General features: G+C 44.3%; 1 protein-coding gene across 1 annotated transcript in view; it reads right to left on the bottom strand.

Moving 5' to 3' along the window:
- Positions 1-18,980, bottom strand: part of ATP4A (ATPase H+/K+ transporting subunit alpha) — a 42,896-nt gene extending 23,916 nt beyond the window's left edge. The window contains exons 1-9 of the mRNA XM_077456415.1: positions 18,824-18,980; positions 10,948-11,076; positions 7,482-7,541; positions 6,111-6,314; positions 4,916-5,029; positions 2,387-2,521; positions 2,139-2,256; positions 533-801; positions 127-325 (exon numbers count right to left, since the gene is read on the bottom strand). Of these exons, the coding sequence (XP_077312541.1) occupies positions 127-325; positions 533-801; positions 2,139-2,256; positions 2,387-2,521; positions 4,916-5,029; positions 6,111-6,314; positions 7,482-7,541; positions 10,948-11,076; positions 18,824-18,835 (1,240 nt within the window). The 5' untranslated portion in view covers positions 18,836-18,980. The remainder of the gene's footprint in view (positions 1-126; positions 326-532; positions 802-2,138; positions 2,257-2,386; positions 2,522-4,915; positions 5,030-6,110; positions 6,315-7,481; positions 7,542-10,947; positions 11,077-18,823) is intronic.
- Between the last annotated feature and the right edge of the window lie 1,076 nt (positions 18,981-20,056).

Raw genomic sequence — 20,056 nt, 5'->3', positions numbered from 1 at the left:
GACACATTCTGACGGATTCTCCGACCGTGTGTACAAGGGCTAAGACTCAACGACCACTTTGCCCACAGGTATCCATGTCTAGTGCCAACTTTTAGGATGCCAAGGAAAAATGGTTATGATGGTTACCTGACTGATCTTCAGTGGTGTCAGCTGTATGGATCTGATTGTCAAACCACAAGTGAGACACGGTCATCCGGTTCTGGGTCAAGGTTCCCGTCTTGTCTGAGCAGATGACCGATGTGGATCCAAGAGTCTCCACAGCTTCAAGGTTCTTCACAACACAGTTCTTTCTGGCAAGTCGTTTGGCCGTGAGAGACAGACACACCTGATGGAGCATAGAGAAGTGTCAGTGACACCAAAGCTGAATAGGAAACAGCACAAGCTCATTGACCTTTTTTCAACTGTTTTGAGGCCAACAGGTTATTTGAGGCCAACAAAGCAAAAGAGAATGACTATGCAAGTGAAAAACGAAATGTACATCACTTGTTCATCTCATATTTCATTTTATTTTGAGTATGTCAAGTCCTCTTACTGTGACAGTGGCCAAGAGACCTTCAGGGACGTATGCCACCACGATAGCCATAAAGAAGACCATAGCTCTGAGGAAGGGGTAGCCGATAACCATAGCAACGATAAAGAAGGTACCCCCAAAGAAGATAGCCAGCCCCGCGATGATGTCCACAAAGTGCTCAATCTCTATGGCAATGGGGGTCTTCTCGTTACCCACTCCAGAAGCCAAGCTGGCAATGCAGCCAATGATGGTTCGGTCACCGGTGTTAATAATTACTCCAGTGGCTGTACCTAAAAAAAAACATGCAACAAAATTTAGTGTCCAAAAAATTCATTAAAATGTCACTAAAAACTATCAATAAATGGTGTATTACATGCTGTTCATACTCTATGACAGTGATGGCGAACCTTGGAACCCCAGATGTTTTGGAACTACATTTCCCATGATGCTCAACAACACTGCAGAGTGCAATGAGCATCATGGGAAATGTAGTTCCAAAACATCTGGGGTGCCAAGGTTTGCCATCACTGCTCTATGAGATTCGTTTTCTGTATTCTGCAAAAAACCTGGTTGATCCTACTGCTCTCTATCGCCACCTTCTGTCCATGTCCCCAATTCAGCTAGGGATTTTGCAGGAAAGTGTTGGCAGCTCTGCACATGCCCAGTTTCCAGTGAGGGAGGAAATGCTCAGTATATCACATTTGAGCAGCCCATGTGACTATAGAGTCACACATGTGGGCATATACACAGTGGTAAATGACACTCCCCTCCCCTCCCCTCCAAACGCAGTGGGGACAGGATATTACCTGTAGATTGATGGAGGCTTCATCTCCCTGTTATTCTAAGACACAGGCTGGAGGGCTGTGACACATTAAATATTTTTTTATTTTTAAATAAATGCAGTGCCATTGTCCATATAGAGAATAAGAGGGGACAATGTAAATTAAACCGTGTGTGTAGATGTTGCTCCAAGAATTTGCTATACCTGTGTATATATATATATATATATATATATATATATATATATATATATATATATATATATATATATATATATATATATATATTATATTAAATAGAAAATAATTAGTCTATGCTGGCTTTTTTCGACAACCCACAGAGTTTAGAGATTACAATTGATAGAAAGGATGAACCACCGCTCCAAGGTAATCCTCGAGGACTGAAGCTCTGTCTCCTATTGATGAGCCCCAGGTGCTGGCCATTACACACACACTGAGCAAACAAGCAGGACAAAACTCTGGATAGCCGCACACTGGAAAAAGACTTGAAATCCCATCTTTAATTGAAACAACGTGGGTCACATCAAAACAGGATCAAAAAATCCACAGCAAAAGGAATAAGAGGGTACAGGAAAATGTTGACGCGTTTCGCACCGCAATCAGCGCTTACTCATAGCTATGAGTAAGCCATGAGTAAGCACTGATTACGGTGCGAAACGTGTCAGATTTTTCTGTACCCTGTTATTCCTTTTGCTGTCGATTTTTTTGATCCTGTTTTGATGTGACCCACGTTGTTTCAATTAAAGATGGGATTTCAAGTCTTTTTCCAGTGTGCGGCTATCCAGAGTTTTGTCCTGCTTTTTTCGACAACCCACAGAGTTTCTTACCTTCTAGACACATGGTAGAGAAGAATGCGATGTTTCTTGTTTCCAGGGGGCTCTCATGGGTATATTCTGGTGATCGAGTCTGTGGCTCAGATTCCCCTGTCAGAGAAGAATTGTCCACCTAAAAGAAGGCCACAGGGTCAAGTTTTATCAACTTTTTGTAAAGCAAAGTCCATGACAGACTTTCACAAACACGGTGGCCATTTATCTAATGGGCAGATCAGGTGCCCAAAGTAGCTGCAGAGTCTCACCTTACACCCTTGTGCGTTGATAATTCTAATATCAGCAGGGACGCGGTCTCCGCCCTTAATTTCCACAAGGTCTCCTACCACCAGTTGGTTGGCATTAATCTGAAACTTCTCTCCATCTCGTATAACGGTGGCTTGCTAGACACAAGAATAAATAAAAACCACATCAATTTTTTTTATTTTTTCAGTTTTTTTGCCAATGATGAGCCATTGAGGAGATTTTCCTATACTTCCTGTCCCGCATACAGGTAGTACAAGGAAATCTCTCCAAAGTAGTGTAAACCTCCTCTTAGTTGTCTCTGGAGTAAGTGTCTCCAATGAAATAGTTCCCCTTTATTCTTATCTTGGTGGGTAAGATGGCGCGGCAGGAGGTTTATATTGCTTATTATTGATTTCTTTGAGGACCAGTTTAATTTTTTTTCCTAGTTCAGTGTCAGTCCAACCAAAAGTGACATTCTAAATGCTCCTAAACAGAGAAATCTCCCTATAATTTCTGTTTCTATACCTGCACACCCTTGTGTGTTCTAGATCCTTCTATTACATCCTTCGTAGTCAAAACAAATCCAGCAGGGATGGTGGGGAACCCCTCATAATGGGCACAGCGGGTGTACAGACCTGGGAACTCAGCACAGGGATGGTGGGAACCCCTCATAATGGGCACAGCGGGTGTACAGACCCGGGAACTCAGCACAGGGATGGTGGGAACCCCTCATAATGGGCACAACGGGTGTACAGACCTGTAAACTCAGCACAGGGATGGTGGGAACCCCTCATAATGGGCACAGCAGGTGTACAGACCCAGGAACTTCAGAGAGGGATGGTGGGAACCCCTCATAATGGGCACAGCAGGTGTACAGACCTGGAAACTCAGCACAGGAATGGTGGGAACCCCTCATAATGGACACAGTGGATGTACAGACCCGGGAACTCAGCACAGGGATGGTGGGAACCCGTCATAATGGGCACAGCTGGTGTACAGACCCAGGAACTCAGCACAGGGATGGTGGGAACCTCTCGTAATGGGCACAGCAGGTGTACAGACCCAGGAACTTCAGAGAGGGATGGTGGGAACCCTTAATAATGGACACAGCAGGTGTACAGACCTGGGAACTCAGCACAGGGATGGTGGGAACCCGTCATAACGGGCACAGCTGGTGTACAGACCCAGGAACTTCAGAGAGGGATGGTGGGAACCCCTAATAATGGGCACAGCAGGTGTACAGACCTGGGAACTCAGCACAGGGATGGTGGGGAACCCGTCATAACGGGCACAGCTGGTGTACAGACCCAGGAACTTCAGACAGGGATGGTGGGAACCCCTCATAATGGACACAGCAGGTGTACAGACCCAGGAACTTAGCTTAGAGATGATGGGAACCCCTTATAATGGGCACAGACTGTATGCAGAGATCTTACCAACAGAATCCTAGAGATGGAAAAGAGGCTCTCAAGGCTTTAACTCTATATCAGCCATCAAAAATATTATATATTATATTATTTTATTTTAAGCTAAATAACCAAATGTATACCAGCAGCAAGGAAGCCTTACTAAAAGCAGACTTTTTCAGAAAGCAAGCAAGAAATTTTTGGGGAAACATTTTGTACATTTGCCAAGTCAATTTTGGGGCAGTACCATTTCAATTTATACAGTACATAGTATATACAGTACAGCAATATTGTATTCTGCCTGTAGGGGGAGCCATTGTACCATTCAATCATAATACCTCTCAAGGATTCCTATACTTTCAGTTTGAACTTTCTCATGACCACAGGATATAGTTATTTGCACCTAGTAGTGTTCTACAGCAGTGCAATGTTGTGTTTTCAATCATGCTCGCAGCAATTCTAGGAGAAATTCCCATGACAATTTTTTTGCTACATTGTGTCACAATGATCATGTACTTTTTTTTTCACGGAAGGATTTTGCTACATTGTCTCTGACTGATCACATAACATCCTGTAATGCCGCGTACACACGATCGGAATTTCGGTCGGAAAAAGCTCTGATAGTTTCCCCTGACGGAATTCCGACGGGATTTCGCTCAAGCTGTCTTGCCTACACACGGTCACCCCAAATTCCGACCGCCAAGAACGCGGTGCCGTACAACATGTACAACGGGACTAGAAAAAGGAAGTTCAATACCCAGTAGCCAATAGCTTCCGTCTCGTAGCTGAATCTGAGCATGGGTGAGTTTTTGCGCGTCGGAAACTGCATACACACCAACGCGTTTTCGGATAGGAACTTTTTCCGACCGAAAAAATTGAGAACCTGCTCTCAATCTTTTGCTGGCCGAAATTCACCATTATGGCCACTAGATGGAGTTTGCAAACATAGAAAATAAGAATTTATAGGAGGATTCTGTGTCAGCCTCCTTTTAAACTACTATATTGATTAATGTAGAACGATCTACAGGATGACAAAAATCAAAGATCTAATTATTTATATTCAGTGTTTTTTTTGATCACTTGTATCACTAAGTTGCCTTTTTCTAATTCTAGTAACATTCAAATTTTTGTATCAGTCTTGCCTACCTGGGGTACGAGGTTCTTGAAACTGGCGATGATGTTGGTGCTCTTGAATTCCTGGTAGTAGCCGAAGCAGCCGGTGACCACGACCACAGCGATCAGAGCGACGGCCAAGTACAGCTAGACAAGGATGGAAGGAGACATAGGGTCAGACATAGAACCATATGGTGGGCGTTAGGACTCTCGTTAACCCCTCGCCACCCAGGCCAGTTCTGACATTGTAAAAATCATCTTTTTTTTTTTTTAGCTTGAAAATTACATAGAACCCCCAAATATTATATATGTTTTTTTTTTTTTCTAGCAAAGACCCTAGACAATACAATGGCTGTCGTTGCAACTTTTTATCTCCCTATTTGCGGAGCCATTTTTGCGAACACGTTTTTTTATAGGAGAAAAAAAATTGTTTTGTGCTTTAAAAAAAAAAAAAAAAAAAGGACAGTAGACTTAGCCCATTTTAAAAAATTTTTTTTTTGCATAATGTGAAAGATGAAGTTAAGCCGCTCTACGGGGCCACCGCTGCCACCTCATGGTCAACGAAGGAACAGCACCACACTGTTGTCAGCTCATCACCTCGCTGACAGGTCAGTTGAGATCTCACCAGCCCACACTCTTCCAGGAACTGGAAATTACTGGGGGGTGAAGGGGGCAGAGGACATTACTGGGGGGGGTGAAGGGGGCAAAGGACATAACTGGGGGGGGGGGGGGAGGGAAGCATACAGAGAACAGAAGGGGGCAGAGTTCCCGACATTCCCCTTTACACTGCAAGGGGGAACTCTGCGGACCCTGATGTAAAGGCGATATACACACACATTTTGTATTTTTGGAGGTGGGGGGGGGTGGTGGAGGATCTTGGGTGAGTTCCCATACTTTTTTCACAGGACTTGACCCCTGCCCCTTACTAACCCATGACTAAGCCCTGAGAGTGGGACGAAACATGTTGGGGGGAGTGGCTTGAAGTCAGGCTGAGGCTGTTATCGCCTTTTACACACTGGGCTTGTATGGTATGCGGTGGATGGGATTTTTCTCTCCTTGTTCTTCCCATTAATAAGGCCATACATATTATAACAACCAATTACCATTCTAAGGTGAACAGTGAATTCCAGTGGTAAAATAAGGGTGAAGAAGACCAAGGATGGATCTTTATGCTATAATCCTAAATTAGGCCAAAAGTAATTTGCCGCTGCTGGTGGTCATCACTCACATTATCCGCAGCGGTCTGGTCTCCCTGCGATTCCTGGATTCCAAAGGCAATAAGACAGATGACAGCTGCCACCCACATCAGGCACTGCAGCCCTCCGGCCAGCTGACGGGCAAACTTTACGTATTCTGGGGTGCCCTTTGGAGGTTTGAGCTCGTTAGGTCCATCGCGGATCAATACCTCTGATGCGAAACTGCTCTTCAGACCCTGCAGAAGACAGGACACCATTATATCACTGAAGATATCAAATAACACACCGTCTTCCAATCACATGCTACACTGGGGGCCATGTGACCTATACTATACATTAGAGATGTCATCAATGAGTTGTAGCCATTTACAAAAATATTTTTTGGGTAATGGAGGACATTACTTTTTAATGTAAAAGAGATTTTAGGTGATACCTGGGTATGGAAAACCTACAGCCATCCCCAACCACAAGCTATACAAAGTCTGTTCCTTGAGCAGTTTACAGCCAACCCCAACCACAGACTATAGAAAGTCAGTTCTTTCAGTGTCCTATAGCTAACCCTAACCAAGGACTAGACATAATCTGTTCCTTTAGAGGCCTACAGCCAACCCCAACCAAGAACTATACAAAGTTTGTTCCTTCCTCGGTTTACAGCCAAACCCAAGTATAGACTATACAAAGTCTATTCCTTTAGAGGCCTATAGTCAACCCCAGCCAAGGACCAGGCAAAGTCAGTTCCTTTAGCAGCATACAGCCAACCCAAAAAAGGACAAGGCAAAGTTAGCTCCTTTAGGAGCCTACAGCCAACCCCAACCAAGGACCAGGCAAAGTCAGTTCCTTTAGCAGCATACATCCAAGCCAAACAAAGGACAAGGCAAAGTTAGTTCCTTTAGAAGCCTACAGCCAACCCCAACCAAGGACAATGCAAAGTCCGTTCCTTTAGAGGCCTACAGCCAACCCCAACCAAGGACCAGGCAAAGTCAGTTCCTTTAGCAGCATAAAGCCAACCCAAACAAAGGACAAGGCAGAGTTTGTTCCTTTAGGTGCCTAGAGCCAACCAAGGACAAGGCAAGGTCCGTTCCTTTAGAGGCCTACAGCCAACCCCAACCAAGGACCAGGCAAAGTCAGTTCCTTTAGCAGCATACAGCCAAGCCAAACAAAGGACAAGTCAAAGTTAGTTCCTTTAGAGGCCTACAGCCAACCCCAGCCAAGGACCAGGAAAAGTCAGTTCCTTTAGCAGCCTACAGCTAACCCCAGCTACAGACTTTACAAAATCAGTGCCTTCAGAGGCCTACAGCCAACCCCAACCAAGGTCTATACAAAGTATGTTCCTTCAGCAGTCTAGAGCTACTCTCAATCATAGATTTTACAGCCCCCCCCCCCCCCATCCAGAAACAACTTACTTTTGTGACGCTTGTTTGATACTTCAGTTCCAGTTCCTCTATGGTAATCTCGTGGTCATTCTGGAAAAGAGGATGTCAAATTTCAAAACAATATTTTAACATCTACATAATGAGTCCCGGAGTACTATTACTGGCCTCCTTATAATGACCATTTTTGCCTTTCATCACTCTTTGCCTTATGTTACTGTCAATTATCAACTGGCTCTTCTCCAATATAATAAATAAAGGGGATTTGCAGGAAGGGTTCTGCTTTTCTACAATGAAAATGATTGAAGATGAATGAAAAAATATCCAACCCTTCCGATTGTTCCCTGTTTTTGTTCAACCTTAAAGCGGGAGTCCGCCGGGACTCCGCGTTTTTTTTTTTTTTTTAAAGCCAGCAGCTACAAATACTGCAGCTGCTGACTTTTAAAATAGTGACACTTACCTGTCCAGCGCGCCCGCGATGTCGGCACCCGAAGCCGATCTGTAGATCGTCACTCGGGTGCTGCCGCCGCCATCTTGGGTATGGGAATCAGGAAATGGAGCCTTTCGGCTTCATTTCCCGGTTCCCTACTGCGCATGCGCGAGTTGCGCTGCGCAATAAGGACGGTCCCCGCTGCCTCTGGGATCTGTGTGTTTCCCAGCAGGCAGCGGGGCACTTGCGGAAGGGGGCGGGCACTTGCGGAAAGGGGCGTAATCTACACCCCTTTCCGCAGAGAGCTATCCTGGAAGTGGGTGCAGTTACCTGGATTATCCAGGTAACTGCACCCCCCTTCCCCCTGAAAGGTGCCAATTGTGGCGCCGGAGGGGTGGAGGATTCCGATGAGCGGAAGGTCCATTTTAGGGTGGACCTCCGCTTTAAAAAACTGACACAAGGACACGGAAAAAAGTGCCATGCATGCTTTGATGTTTCATGAAAGCAATTCGGCTATTGAAACAATTGGATAATGGAATGGCTGGATTGAAATCTGTATGGGCGTAATGATTGAAATTTTTTTTGTTATGCAGTAGATGAGCCGATCCCAGCTTCTTCCGGTGTATGTCCTGGATACAACAACAAACCTCCATCACACAATTCCAGACTCTGCTGTTAAGCTGGTTGTTTTAGGTGTCCCTCTCCATCCTTTACAGCTCCTCCTGTTAAATTTTCTATAATATATAGTAAATATATTGCACAATCCATAATGGGCACAGCAAGTGTGCAAACCTGGGAACTCCGCACAGGGATGTGGCGAACCCCTCATAATGGAAACAGTTGGTGTGCAAACTTGGGAACTCCACACAGTGGTCTTGGGAGCCCCTCATATTGGACACAGCAGATGTACAGATCTGGAAATTCAATGCAGGGATGGTGAGAGCCCCTCATAATGGACATGACAGCTGTGCAGACCTGGAAACTCAGCACAGGGATGGTGTGGAACCCCTCATAATGGGTACAGCAGGTGTTCAGACCTGGGAACTCAGCACAGGTATGGTGGAACCCCTCATAATGGGCACAGCCGGTGTACAGACCCGGGAACTCAGCACAGGGATGGTGTGGAACCCCTCATAATGGGCACAGCAGGTGTGCAGACCTGGGAACTCAGCACAGGGATGGTGGGAACCCCTCATAATGGTCACAGCAGGTGTACAGACCCGGGAACTCAGCACAGGCATGGTGGAAACCCCTCATAATGGTCACAGCAGGTGTACAGATCCTGGAACTCAGCACAGGGATGGTGGGAACCCCTCATAATGGGCACAGCAGGTGTTCAGACCTGGTAACTCAGCACAGGGATTGTGGAATCCCTCATAATGGGTACAGCAGGTGTGCAGACCCGGGAACTCAGCACAGGGATGGTGGGAACCCCTCATAATGGGTACAGCAGGTGTACAGATCCTGGAACTCAGCACAGGCATGGTGGAACCCCTCATAATGGGCACAGCAGGTGTGCAGACCCGGGAACTCAGCACAGGGATGGTGGGAACCCCTCATAATGGGTACAGCAGGTGTACAGATCCTGGAACTCAGCACAGGCATGGTGGAACCCCTCATAATGGGCACAGCAGGTGTGCAGACCCGGGAACTCAGCACAGGGATGGTGGGAACCCCTCATAATGGACACAGCAGGTGTACAGACCTGGGAAGGCAGAACAGACATCCCACCAATAAAGTCCCCAAAAAGGGGGATAAAACTGCCAGTGGACTTAGATCTCAACCAAACACTGAAATGTCAGTACTGGTTGGACTGGTTCTTTAAAGACCCCTTGAAGGGGGGCGGAGATGGGAACATCAATGCAAAAATCTTACACCTGGAGTTCCCAAAGGATGTGAGAAGACACTGAGCAATTTAACCCAACTAAAGCTATTCTACCACAATATGAGATACTTCATAACTGTATAATTTGTTTATGTATATGTCCAAAAGATGCCACTTTGTGGTCTCACACCTTTAGGCTTGAAAAGATAATGAATCCTAATAGATTTAGTTAGGAGGGCATTTATAGTACATGCATGCCTGTCCAGTGGGAGCACAGTTCACAAGAGATCCTTTAGGGAGGTTCTCTTTATATAACACGGAAGTCACAACCTTTTGTTCCCCTAAATTGAGATTTTATCAGCCGCCTCCCTGTCCACCGCCGGCTGTGTAGGTGGAAGCAAATATGGGGCCTGCTGTCTGCCTGGCAACAGCAGAGATTATTGCCCGCTCAGGTAGTTGTATCAGAGTTGTCTGTATTGTTCATCTAACATCTGCTCAGGAAAAGTGATAACAATGGAGGAACTGAAGATAATAAATTATTCTCATCAATTATTTTCTTATACGTGTAAAAGAGATCAGCAACGGCCTAATCATATCCCTATTAAAAATATTGTTTGCCTGTATCGCTTAAAAAAAAAAAACAGTGAGGGGCAATTGTATGAGCTCATCACATAGGCGGGCACGGCTTCCTGAATACCTGCTTCCTTCTCACCGAATCTGCCCAGTAGCTAGACCTTCGGGCCCATTCACCCTGCGCAGCATTCAGAACTGTGTGCATTATGCATGTTGTGAATGTGCGCTGACATGCTTGGTAATGCGTTGTTATAATGCATTGCGTGTTTTCTTTCTTGCTCCTTTCTTTCTTCCTTTCTCCCTTTTTTTTTTTTCCTTGCTCTCTTTCTCTCTCATCCATCTTCTCGGTGGGGTCTCGCTGCTCCGCCGCTGTCAATCGGCGAAGCCGCGATGACGTTACTCCCGCGCATGCGCACAGGAGCCGTCACGCGCGGCATTTTCGCCGTTCACGGTGCAGCGCTCAGTGCGCCTGCGCGCCGCTGTCTACGGTGCCTGTCTTTCAGCAAATATCTCCTAAACCGTGTAGGTTTAGGAGATATTTCTTGGACCTACAGGTAAGCCTTAATCTAGGCTTACCCGTAGGTCAAAGCGTGTTGTAAAGGTTTACAACCACTTTAACAACCTATTACTTCATACAGGTTTCGGTCATTATCTGGAAACCCAGCACTTACTATGTCCATCTCCTTCTTCATCTGCTCGATCTTTTCCTTCTTCCCCCCTTTTCCCTTCTTCTTAATTTTCACGTCCATCTCATCTTTGCCTTCTCTCTCCACCTCCACCGAGTACATGTCATACGTTTCCTAAAGGGATAAAAAAAAAAAGACAATATTTGATTAGTTCAAATATAAAGCTCTATTTCCCAGTTAAAGGATATCTTTATTTTATTTTTTTTATTTACATTAACATATTACAGCCAGGGCCGTCTTTAAGGCAGGGCAAAAGGGGCAGCTGCCCTGGGCCCTGTCATTGTTGTGGGGCCAAAAGCAGCTGCCTCATACTTGCCAACTATCCAAGGTTTAAATTCCCTTGTCCCTTGAAGTTTTAGTCCTGTGCTGTGTCCTGATATCTCAGTGTGAAGTGCTGCTACTAATGCTGCCCAGCTCTGCCCTATTGTTCAGATGACTCACCTGCATACCCTGTGTTTACATGTAAATGACTGCCATCCGTATGTAAATAGCGGCAGTAATAGCTGTGGCCGGCAGCATTGATATGTAAATAAAGGCGGCATTCATATGTGTATCATGCCCCCCTGAAGTGAGGAGATGATTTGCTGTAACCTCTAGCAACCAATCAGTGAGCAGTATTACTGTACAGTAATCTCTAGCAACCAATGAACAAGCAGAAATCATTTTCTGTAACCTCTAGCAACTAATCAGTGAGCCGTAATGTGTGCTGTAACCTCTAGCAACCAGTCATTAAGCAGTAACGATATGCTGTAACCGCTGGCAACCAATCACAATTACTGCCTGATCTGATACAGTAAACTGAATTTAAGTCTAGCTGTTATTTATTGTATGTCTCAGAGCAGGTGGACAGTGAAATTGCATGGGGGGGGGGGGGGGCCAAGAAAATTTTTGCCCAGGGTCCAATCAATTTTAAAGACAGCCCTGATTACAGCTTACACTAGACCTGTGCGGTTCGTTTCATTCCGAATCAAAATTCGAAGTAGCTTTTTGCTATTCGGAAATTCGGATCTATCTGAATTTCCGAAGTACAATAAAACTCATTTAAACAAATCTGAAATAACTTAATGAAATTCGACCAAAATTTGAATCGAATTCGACTCAAATTCTAAATTGAATTAGAAAACAAGAATAGAATAAAATAGAATAGAAAATAAAGGAATTGGAAGAATAGAATAGAGTAAAACAGAATAGAATAGAAAAATAAAAGAATAGAATAAAAAAAAAGAAAGAAAATAAGGTAATAGAATAGAGGAGAATAAAATAGAAAAGAAAAGAACAGAACAGGAAAAAAATGATTAAAACAGAAAAGAAAATTAGCAGAATAAAAAACAATAGAATAGAATAAAAAAAGAATATAACCGTATTCTGAAATTTGAATTTCAAATACAATACATTTGAATCCAATAGATTAGAAAAGAATAGAAAAAAATTGAATAAAATTCAATACAATAGAATAAAAGTGAATTTAACTGTCTTCCGAAAATCGAATTTCTAGTAGAATAAATTTGAAAAAAAAAGAAAGAAAATAAGGTAATAGAATAGAGGAGAATAGAATAAAATAGAAAAGAAAAGAACAGAACAGGAAAAAAAAATGATTAAAACAGAAAAGAAAATGAGCAGAATAAAAAACAATAGAATAGAATAAAAAAGAATATAACCGTATTCTGAAATTTGAATTTCAAATAGAATACATTTGAATCCAATAGATTAGAAAAGAATAGAAAAAAATTGAATAAAATTCATTACAATAGAATAAAAGAGAATTTAACTGTCTTCCGAAATTCGAATTTATGGTGGAATAAATTTGAAAAGAATGGATTAAAAAATAATAGAATAGAAAAAAATAGATTAGAAAAAAAAAACAATAGAAAGAATATAACCATCTTCCAATATTTGAATTTCGAATAGAATAAATTTGAATTCGAATAGACTAGAATTGAATAGAAAAATCTTGACTAGAAAAAAACAGAAAATGTTTAACCGTCTTCCGAAATTCAAATTTCGACTAGAATAAATTTGAATCGAAACTGAATAAACAAAACAAAACACATTCTGTATTATGTATATACTTTTTGTTGTCCAGTAATAACTTCATTTACTGCAAACATCTAAGCTCTAATGAAGTGAAGGAGTCTTGAGTTTAAAAACATGTTGGCTTAAGCCCTGATGAAGGGGAGTCTTGAGCCCTGAAATTTATTGGCTTATGCCCTGATGAAGGGAAGTCTTCAGCCCCAAAATTTGTTGGCTTTAGCCCTGATGAAAGGGAGTCTTGAGCCCCAAAATGTGTTGGCTTAAGCCCTGATAAAGGGGAGTCTTGAGCCTCAAAATATGTTGGCTTAAGCCCTGATGAAGGGAAGATTACAGCCCTGAAATTTGTTGGCTTTAGCCTTGATGAAGGGGAGTCTTAAGCCCCCAAATGTGCTGGTTTAAGCCCTGATGAAGGGGAGTCTTGAGCCTCAAAATCTGTTAGCTTAGGCCCTAATAAAAAGGAGTCTTGAGCCCCAAAACATGTTGGCTTAAAACCTTGATGAAAGGAAGTCTTCAGCCCCAAAACTTGTTGGCTTTGGCCCTGATGAAGGGGAGTCTTGAGCCCCTCAAAACGTGTTGGCTGGAGACCTATGAAGAGGAGTCTTGAGCCCCAAAACATGTTGGTTTAAGCTCTGATAAAGGGCAGTCTTGAGCTGTAAAGCCTTTTAGCTTAAGCTTTGATAAAGGAGAGTCTTGAGCCCCCGAAATGTGTTAGCTTAAGCCCTGATGAAGGGGAGTCTTGAGCCCCCAAAATATGCTGGCTTAAGCCCTGGTAAAGGGAATTCTTGAGCACTGAAGTGCGTTGGCTTGAGCCCTAATGACGTGGAGTCTTGAGCTACGAAACATGTTGGCTTAAAGTAAACTCAGTTTTTTCACTTTTACCTACAGGAAAGCATATACAGTGAATATCACCTAAATTTGCAGGAGATATTCACACTGCATGCAGCCGGTGATGTCATGCCGCAACCGAGATGACATGATGTCATCCGTGGCCCCGACCACTCGTGTAGCTGGAGGCCGTGAAACCATAAGGAAGACCAGGTGAAGATGGAAGCCTTGTCAGCGGAGACAGGGCTTTGTTTTAAGGTAAGTCCGCATAATATGCTAGTATGCGATGCATACTAGCACATTATGACATTGTTTTGAAGGGGTGTTTTTTTTTTTCGTTTTTTTTTTTTTTTTACGATGCGATTTACTACTGCTTTAAGCCCTGATGTAGAGGAGTCTTTATCCCCCAAATTGTGTTGGCTTAAGCCCTGAAGAAGGGGAGTCTTGAGCCCCGAAACATGTTGGTTTACTGTTTAATATATTTCTAGATATCAATTTATTCCTTCCTGATGTCCAACATGGCAGCTCGCGGCCGGATCAAAGTTCCGGAAATGTCAAATGTCTTCATCTTACTGGTAAATCTTTCAGCGAATGTCATTTATTGGCCTTTTAGGTGTTAATTCCCTTCAACGCCTAAAGCTGTTTTTGATTATATAAACCTCGGCTGATAAGGGGACACTTTCTCCTCTAATCTTGGGCTGGCCGGCAGGACTAATAGCGCCTGACAATGGCGTATCGCATGTACAAGGTGCTAAGCAAACAGCGCGCTGTGTATTCGCAGTTGTTGTTACAGAAATAATTTGTCCTTTACAGGATAAGAGGGAGATATGTTATCGCAGCAGCTGCGCTTGAGGTTGGCTTGTGGTCACATTCATTGCTGCGCGACGTTTTACGTGATGCGATAAGATCGCCTTTCAGGTTACCCCAGATTCAAGATCGAGAGGAGCCCACTAGGCGACTAGATGTGCATGTGTATACAGTGTGTGTGTGTATATGTATGTGTGTGTGTGTATATATATATATATATATATATATATATAAAATATAATCATAATATATAATCAGTTATAATGTACACCAAGGACTTCTTATTTAAAGGACCAGTCCACCCAAAAAAGTGATATTTTAGTCATAGGTGAAGCCTGGTTACTCCAACAACCAGATCAGAGATCTCCATGCTAAAATTACCAACTCTGCTCCTTCACTCCTATGTGTTTTTGGTTTCCCTAACCCCCCGTTGTGAGCCCCTGCTCCTCCCATTGATTTCTCCATAATACAAAATAAATAAAAAGCAAGCAGGGATGGTGGGAACCCCTCATAATGGGCACAGCAGGTATACAGACCTGGGGACCCAGTACAGGGATGGTGGGGATCCCTCATAATGGGCACAGCAGTTGTACAGACCCAGGAACTCAGCACAGGGAAGGTGGGAACCCCTCATAATGGGCACAGCAAGTATACTGACCTAAGAACCCAGTACAGGGATGGTGGGGACCCCTCGTAATGGGCACAGCAGTTGTACAGACCCGGGAACTCAGCACAGGGACGGTGGGAACCCCTCATAATGGACACAGCAGGTATACAGACCTGGGGACCCATTACAGGGATGGTGGGAACCCCTCATAATGGGCACAGCAGGTGTACAGACCCAGGAACTTCAGACAGGGATGGTGGGAACCCCTCATAATGGACACAGCAGGTATACAGACCTGGGGACCCAATACAGGGATGGTGGGAACCCCTCATAATGGGCACAGCAGGTGTACAGACCCGGGAACTCAGCACAGGGATGGTGGGAGCCCCTTATAATGGGCACAGCAGGTGTTCAGACCCATGAACTCAGCACAGGGATGGTGGGAACCCCTCATACTGGGCACAGCAGGTGTACAGACCTGAGAACCCAGTACAGGGATGGTGGGGACCCCTCGTAATGGGCACAGCAGTTGTACAGACCCGGGAACTCAGCACAGGGATGGTGGGAGCCCCTTATAATGGGCGCAGCAGGTGTTCAGACCCATGAACTCAGCACAGGGATGGTGGGAACCCCTCATACTGGGCACAGCAGGTGTACAGACCCGGGAAACTCAGCACAGTGATGGTGGGAACCCCTCATAATGAGCACAGCCGGTGTACAAACCCAGGAACTCAGCACAAGGATGGTGGGAACCCCTCACAATGGGCACAGCACATGTGCAGACCCAGAAACTTGGTGCAGGTATCTCACCAATAGACTCTACATGAGACAGGAGTAACTCGGTCGAACACTCCAGGATCTAGCCAACGCTGAAATATCTCTGTCTGGTGCAATGCCCCTTTAATTTTACCCTTCATTGGTGTTAGTGGATAAAATGGCGCCACAAGGGTTGGATGCAAGCAAGCAAAGGGCCACATCTGACCCCCTGGGCCGCAGTTTGGAGACCACTGCCATAGGATATGAGAGCAAATGTCTCCAAAGACATGCTGGTAGGTGAATTAGATCCTGTCGAAAAAATTGGCCAAATATGTGTATGTTGTATTTGTATGTGTTTGTAAGCGAGTCGGGACCCCGTGGGGCAAAAGGACCGGGCTATACCGCAGATGGACACTAGCGGCAAAAAGCGCCCTGAGGCGATTCAGTTTGCATAGGTAGCGCTATACAAGTCACTCATTCATTCATTCATTCAATATCCTGCTTTTAGATAGTTGGTGATAACAGGTGTCCCCATTAAAGGATTTTCCTTTTATCCCTGTTCCAGTGACACCAGGAAAAAATAGAGAAGAGAAATCTCTTCAGCAGGAAAACAGACTGCAATAAAACAAAAACCTGCCAGAGGTTCTAACTCATATACTAAAAAAATTAACATTTTTATTTCATGCATTGCTTGTGTCCTTACTCTATCCAAAACTTAAAAATCTGGCTATAGATACACTTTATTTGCACATAAAAACATTTGTTTGGGGCATAGGCAGACTCAGGGGTTACATATACTTTATCTATTTAACAAACTATACTGTATATCTGTCCCTTCTTACCACAGAGCAGGGCCTCACAAATCCATGGAGCCTCTGCTGCAAAGAGGACAGAGATAAATAAAAGATGCTAAAAGTACCAATTTTCTACTGCCAACTACTCAGCAGTAGTAGCTGTAATCTCAAACTTATAACTCAAAGTTTATAACTGACTATATCTCTTTTGGGTGGACTAACCCTTTAATTTGGAGGGATTGACCCTTTTATTTGTCAAGGTCAAAGACCTACAACACTAGAAGCCACCGTGTAACCAGGTCATTTTCAAGATGTAGTAATATAGACTGGTTTGTAGAATAAAAACCTCTGTAAAGACCAGCAATGGTAGCAACCATTTTTCTTTCTTGACTGGCCTGATCAGGGCCGTTTTTAAGGCAGGGCAAAAGGGGCAGTCGTTGTGGGGCCCAAAGCAGCTGTCTCATACTTGCCAACTATCCTGCTTTAAATTCCCTTGTCCCTTGAGGTTTTAGTCCCGTGCTGTGTCCCGATATCTCAGTGTGAAGTGCTGCTACTAATTCTGCCCAGCTCTGCCCTATTGTTGTGTAAAGAAGACTCACCTGCAGACCCTGTGTTTACATGTAAATTACCAGCATTCATATGTAAATAGGGGTGGCCGGCGGCATGGATATGTATATCATGCCCCCCCCCCCTAAGGTCATATCCACAGTAATCTCTAGCAACCAATCAACAAGCAGAAATCATGTGCTGTAACCTCTAGCAACTAATCAGTGAGCCGTAATGTGTGCTGTAACCTCTATAAACCAGTTAGTGAGTGGTAATGATACACTGTAACCTCTAGCAACTAATCAGTGATCCGTAATGTGTGCTGTAACCTCTATAAACTAGTTAGTGAGTGGTAATGATACACTGTAACCTCTAGCAACTAATCAGTGATCCGTAATGTGTGCTGTAACCTCTATAAACCAGTTAGTGAGTGGTAATGATACACTGTAACCTCTAGCAACTAATCAGTGAGCCGTAATGTGTGCTGTAACCTCTATAAACCAGTTAGTGAGTGGTAATGATACACTGTAACCTCTAGCAACTAATCAGTGAGCCGTAATGTGTGCTGTAACCTCTATAAACCAGTTAGTGAGTGGTAATGATACACTGTAACCTCTAGCAACTAATCAGTGAACCGTAATGTGTGCTGTAACCTCTATAAACCAGTTAGTGAGTGGTAATGATACACTGTAACCTCTAGCAACTAATCAGTGAGCCGTAATGTGTGCTGTAACCTCTATAAACCAGTTAGTGAGTGGTAATGATACACTGTAACCTCTAGCAACTAATCAGTGAACCGTAATGTGTGCTGTAACCTCTATAAACCAGTTAGTGAGTGGTAATGATACACTGTAACCTCTAGCAACTAATCAGTGAACCATAATGTGTGCTGTAACCTCTATAAACCAGTTAGTGAGCGGTAATGATACACTGTAACCTCTGGCAACCAATCGCAATAGCTTCCTGATCTGATACAGTAAACTCATTTTGAGTCTAGCTGCTATTTATTGTATGTCTCAGAGCAGACGGAGAGCAAAACTGCACTGCATGGGGGGGGGGGGGGGGGCAAGAAAAGTTTTTTGCCCAGGGTCCAATCAATATTAAAGACGGCTCTGGGCCTGGTTGATCTTCATTTAGAATGCAGAGAGAGGACCAGGACCTACCACTGTAGACCTTTATTTTAGAGGTCACTGGTTTCCTTGGTCGTCATCTTCATCCTATGGCTTCACTTATCAGCAAGTCTCTTGAAGTAGGAGCGTTGACTTACAAACAAATGAAGCCCACAAAAACTACAGTCAGAGAACTAGAATAAAAAAGCTCTGTAAAGACCAGCAATGGTGGCAACCATTTTTCTTTCTTGACTGGCCTGCTTGATCCTAATTTAGAAGGCAGAGAGAGGACCAGGAGCAGAGCGTTCTCTTCCTTCTACTTTAGATATTCTTCTGTTGAATTAACATTAGATATATATATATATTTTTTTTTTTTTCTCACTCACCTTCTTCCCCATTTTGCTTGTTTGGTGGTCAGGGGAATTTCTTCAGGTTGATGGTTGATGCCAACAAGTCTTGGCACGCGCCTGAGTCAACTTATAAAGTCCAAGAGTTGGACCCTCCCCGAAGCACAGAGTGCATCAACCACCCCCATCTTCCACTCTCTGCCCCTTTACGTCTGTAAGGCAGATCCAATCTCTGCTGTGTGATAAAACAAGGACAAGCAGGTTACAGACTCCTTCTTCTGTCCTTCAGCCTCACGTTCCATGGCCGGTGGTGTATTGACTCCAGGGTCAGCTCAGCACTTTACGTCTCAGAACTTTTAGAACAGTGATATAGCAAAAATAAACTGTAAAATGATACAACTGTTCAGTGTTCCATAAGTATCATCAATTACCAATTTTGTTTACAGCTACCACTGCCCCTGGGGCAGACGCCCCCTCCTGCCCACCCCTGGTCTTTGCAGGTGTGAATGTCTTTAAAGCTGAACTCCAGGCAATGTCTTTCCTCATGCAGTGGGGCTGTGCCCACCCTGCTTGGGTCAACTTCTCTCTTTGTCTAGGGGTGTGCAGAAGGATTATACTTACCCTATCATTAGATCCTCATCTTCAGCGCTCACCCACAGTCGAGAGGTAGACTGTACCTGATCTATGAAGCCTGCTCTGGGTGTGATGATGTCAGGAACAGTCCACTATTCAAGGCCGCTGGAGCGTGGGGGTACCAGACTTGTCTTGCGCTGGTAGGATGGGAGGATTAGGTAAGTCTATCTCCATTCTCCTCTCCCCTAGACAAAAATGAGCGGTTAACATGTGCAGTGCGTAGAAATAAAAAACTGGCAGGAGCTCAGCTTCAAAGATCTCCACACCTGCAAAGACCCTGGGTGGGCAGGAGGGGCGGCTGCCCCAGGTGCAGTGGTAGTGGGGGTCGCCCCCTCATCACATTCTCAAGATCAATGACTGGCTACCAGCAGGCTACACCTACAAAGACCCAGCTATTGTACTCAGGGCCCGGACAAGAGGTGGACAGGAGTGGCGGCTGCCCTGGGTGCAGTAGTAGGGGGTCTTCCCCCACACCTCGTGGGTCAGGGCTTCGTATCTATTGCTGTCACACCGTGTTCCACAATGCTCACTATCCACTAGGAATGCGCCGATATTGTTAGGAATGCACCGATACCGGCATCCACTAGGAATGCAACGATACTGGCATTGGTGCCAATACCAAACATTTGCGTGAGTATC

This window comes from Lithobates pipiens, unplaced genomic scaffold (genome assembly GCF_037356315.1).
Source record: "Lithobates pipiens isolate NorthernLeopardFrog02 unplaced genomic scaffold, aLitPip1_a1.2 Scaffold_27, whole genome shotgun sequence".
Lineage (NCBI taxonomy): Eukaryota > Metazoa > Chordata > Amphibia > Anura > Ranidae > Lithobates > Lithobates pipiens.
Note: the sequence above shows the minus strand (reverse complement) of the source record. Positions and strands in the feature narration are given on the sequence as shown.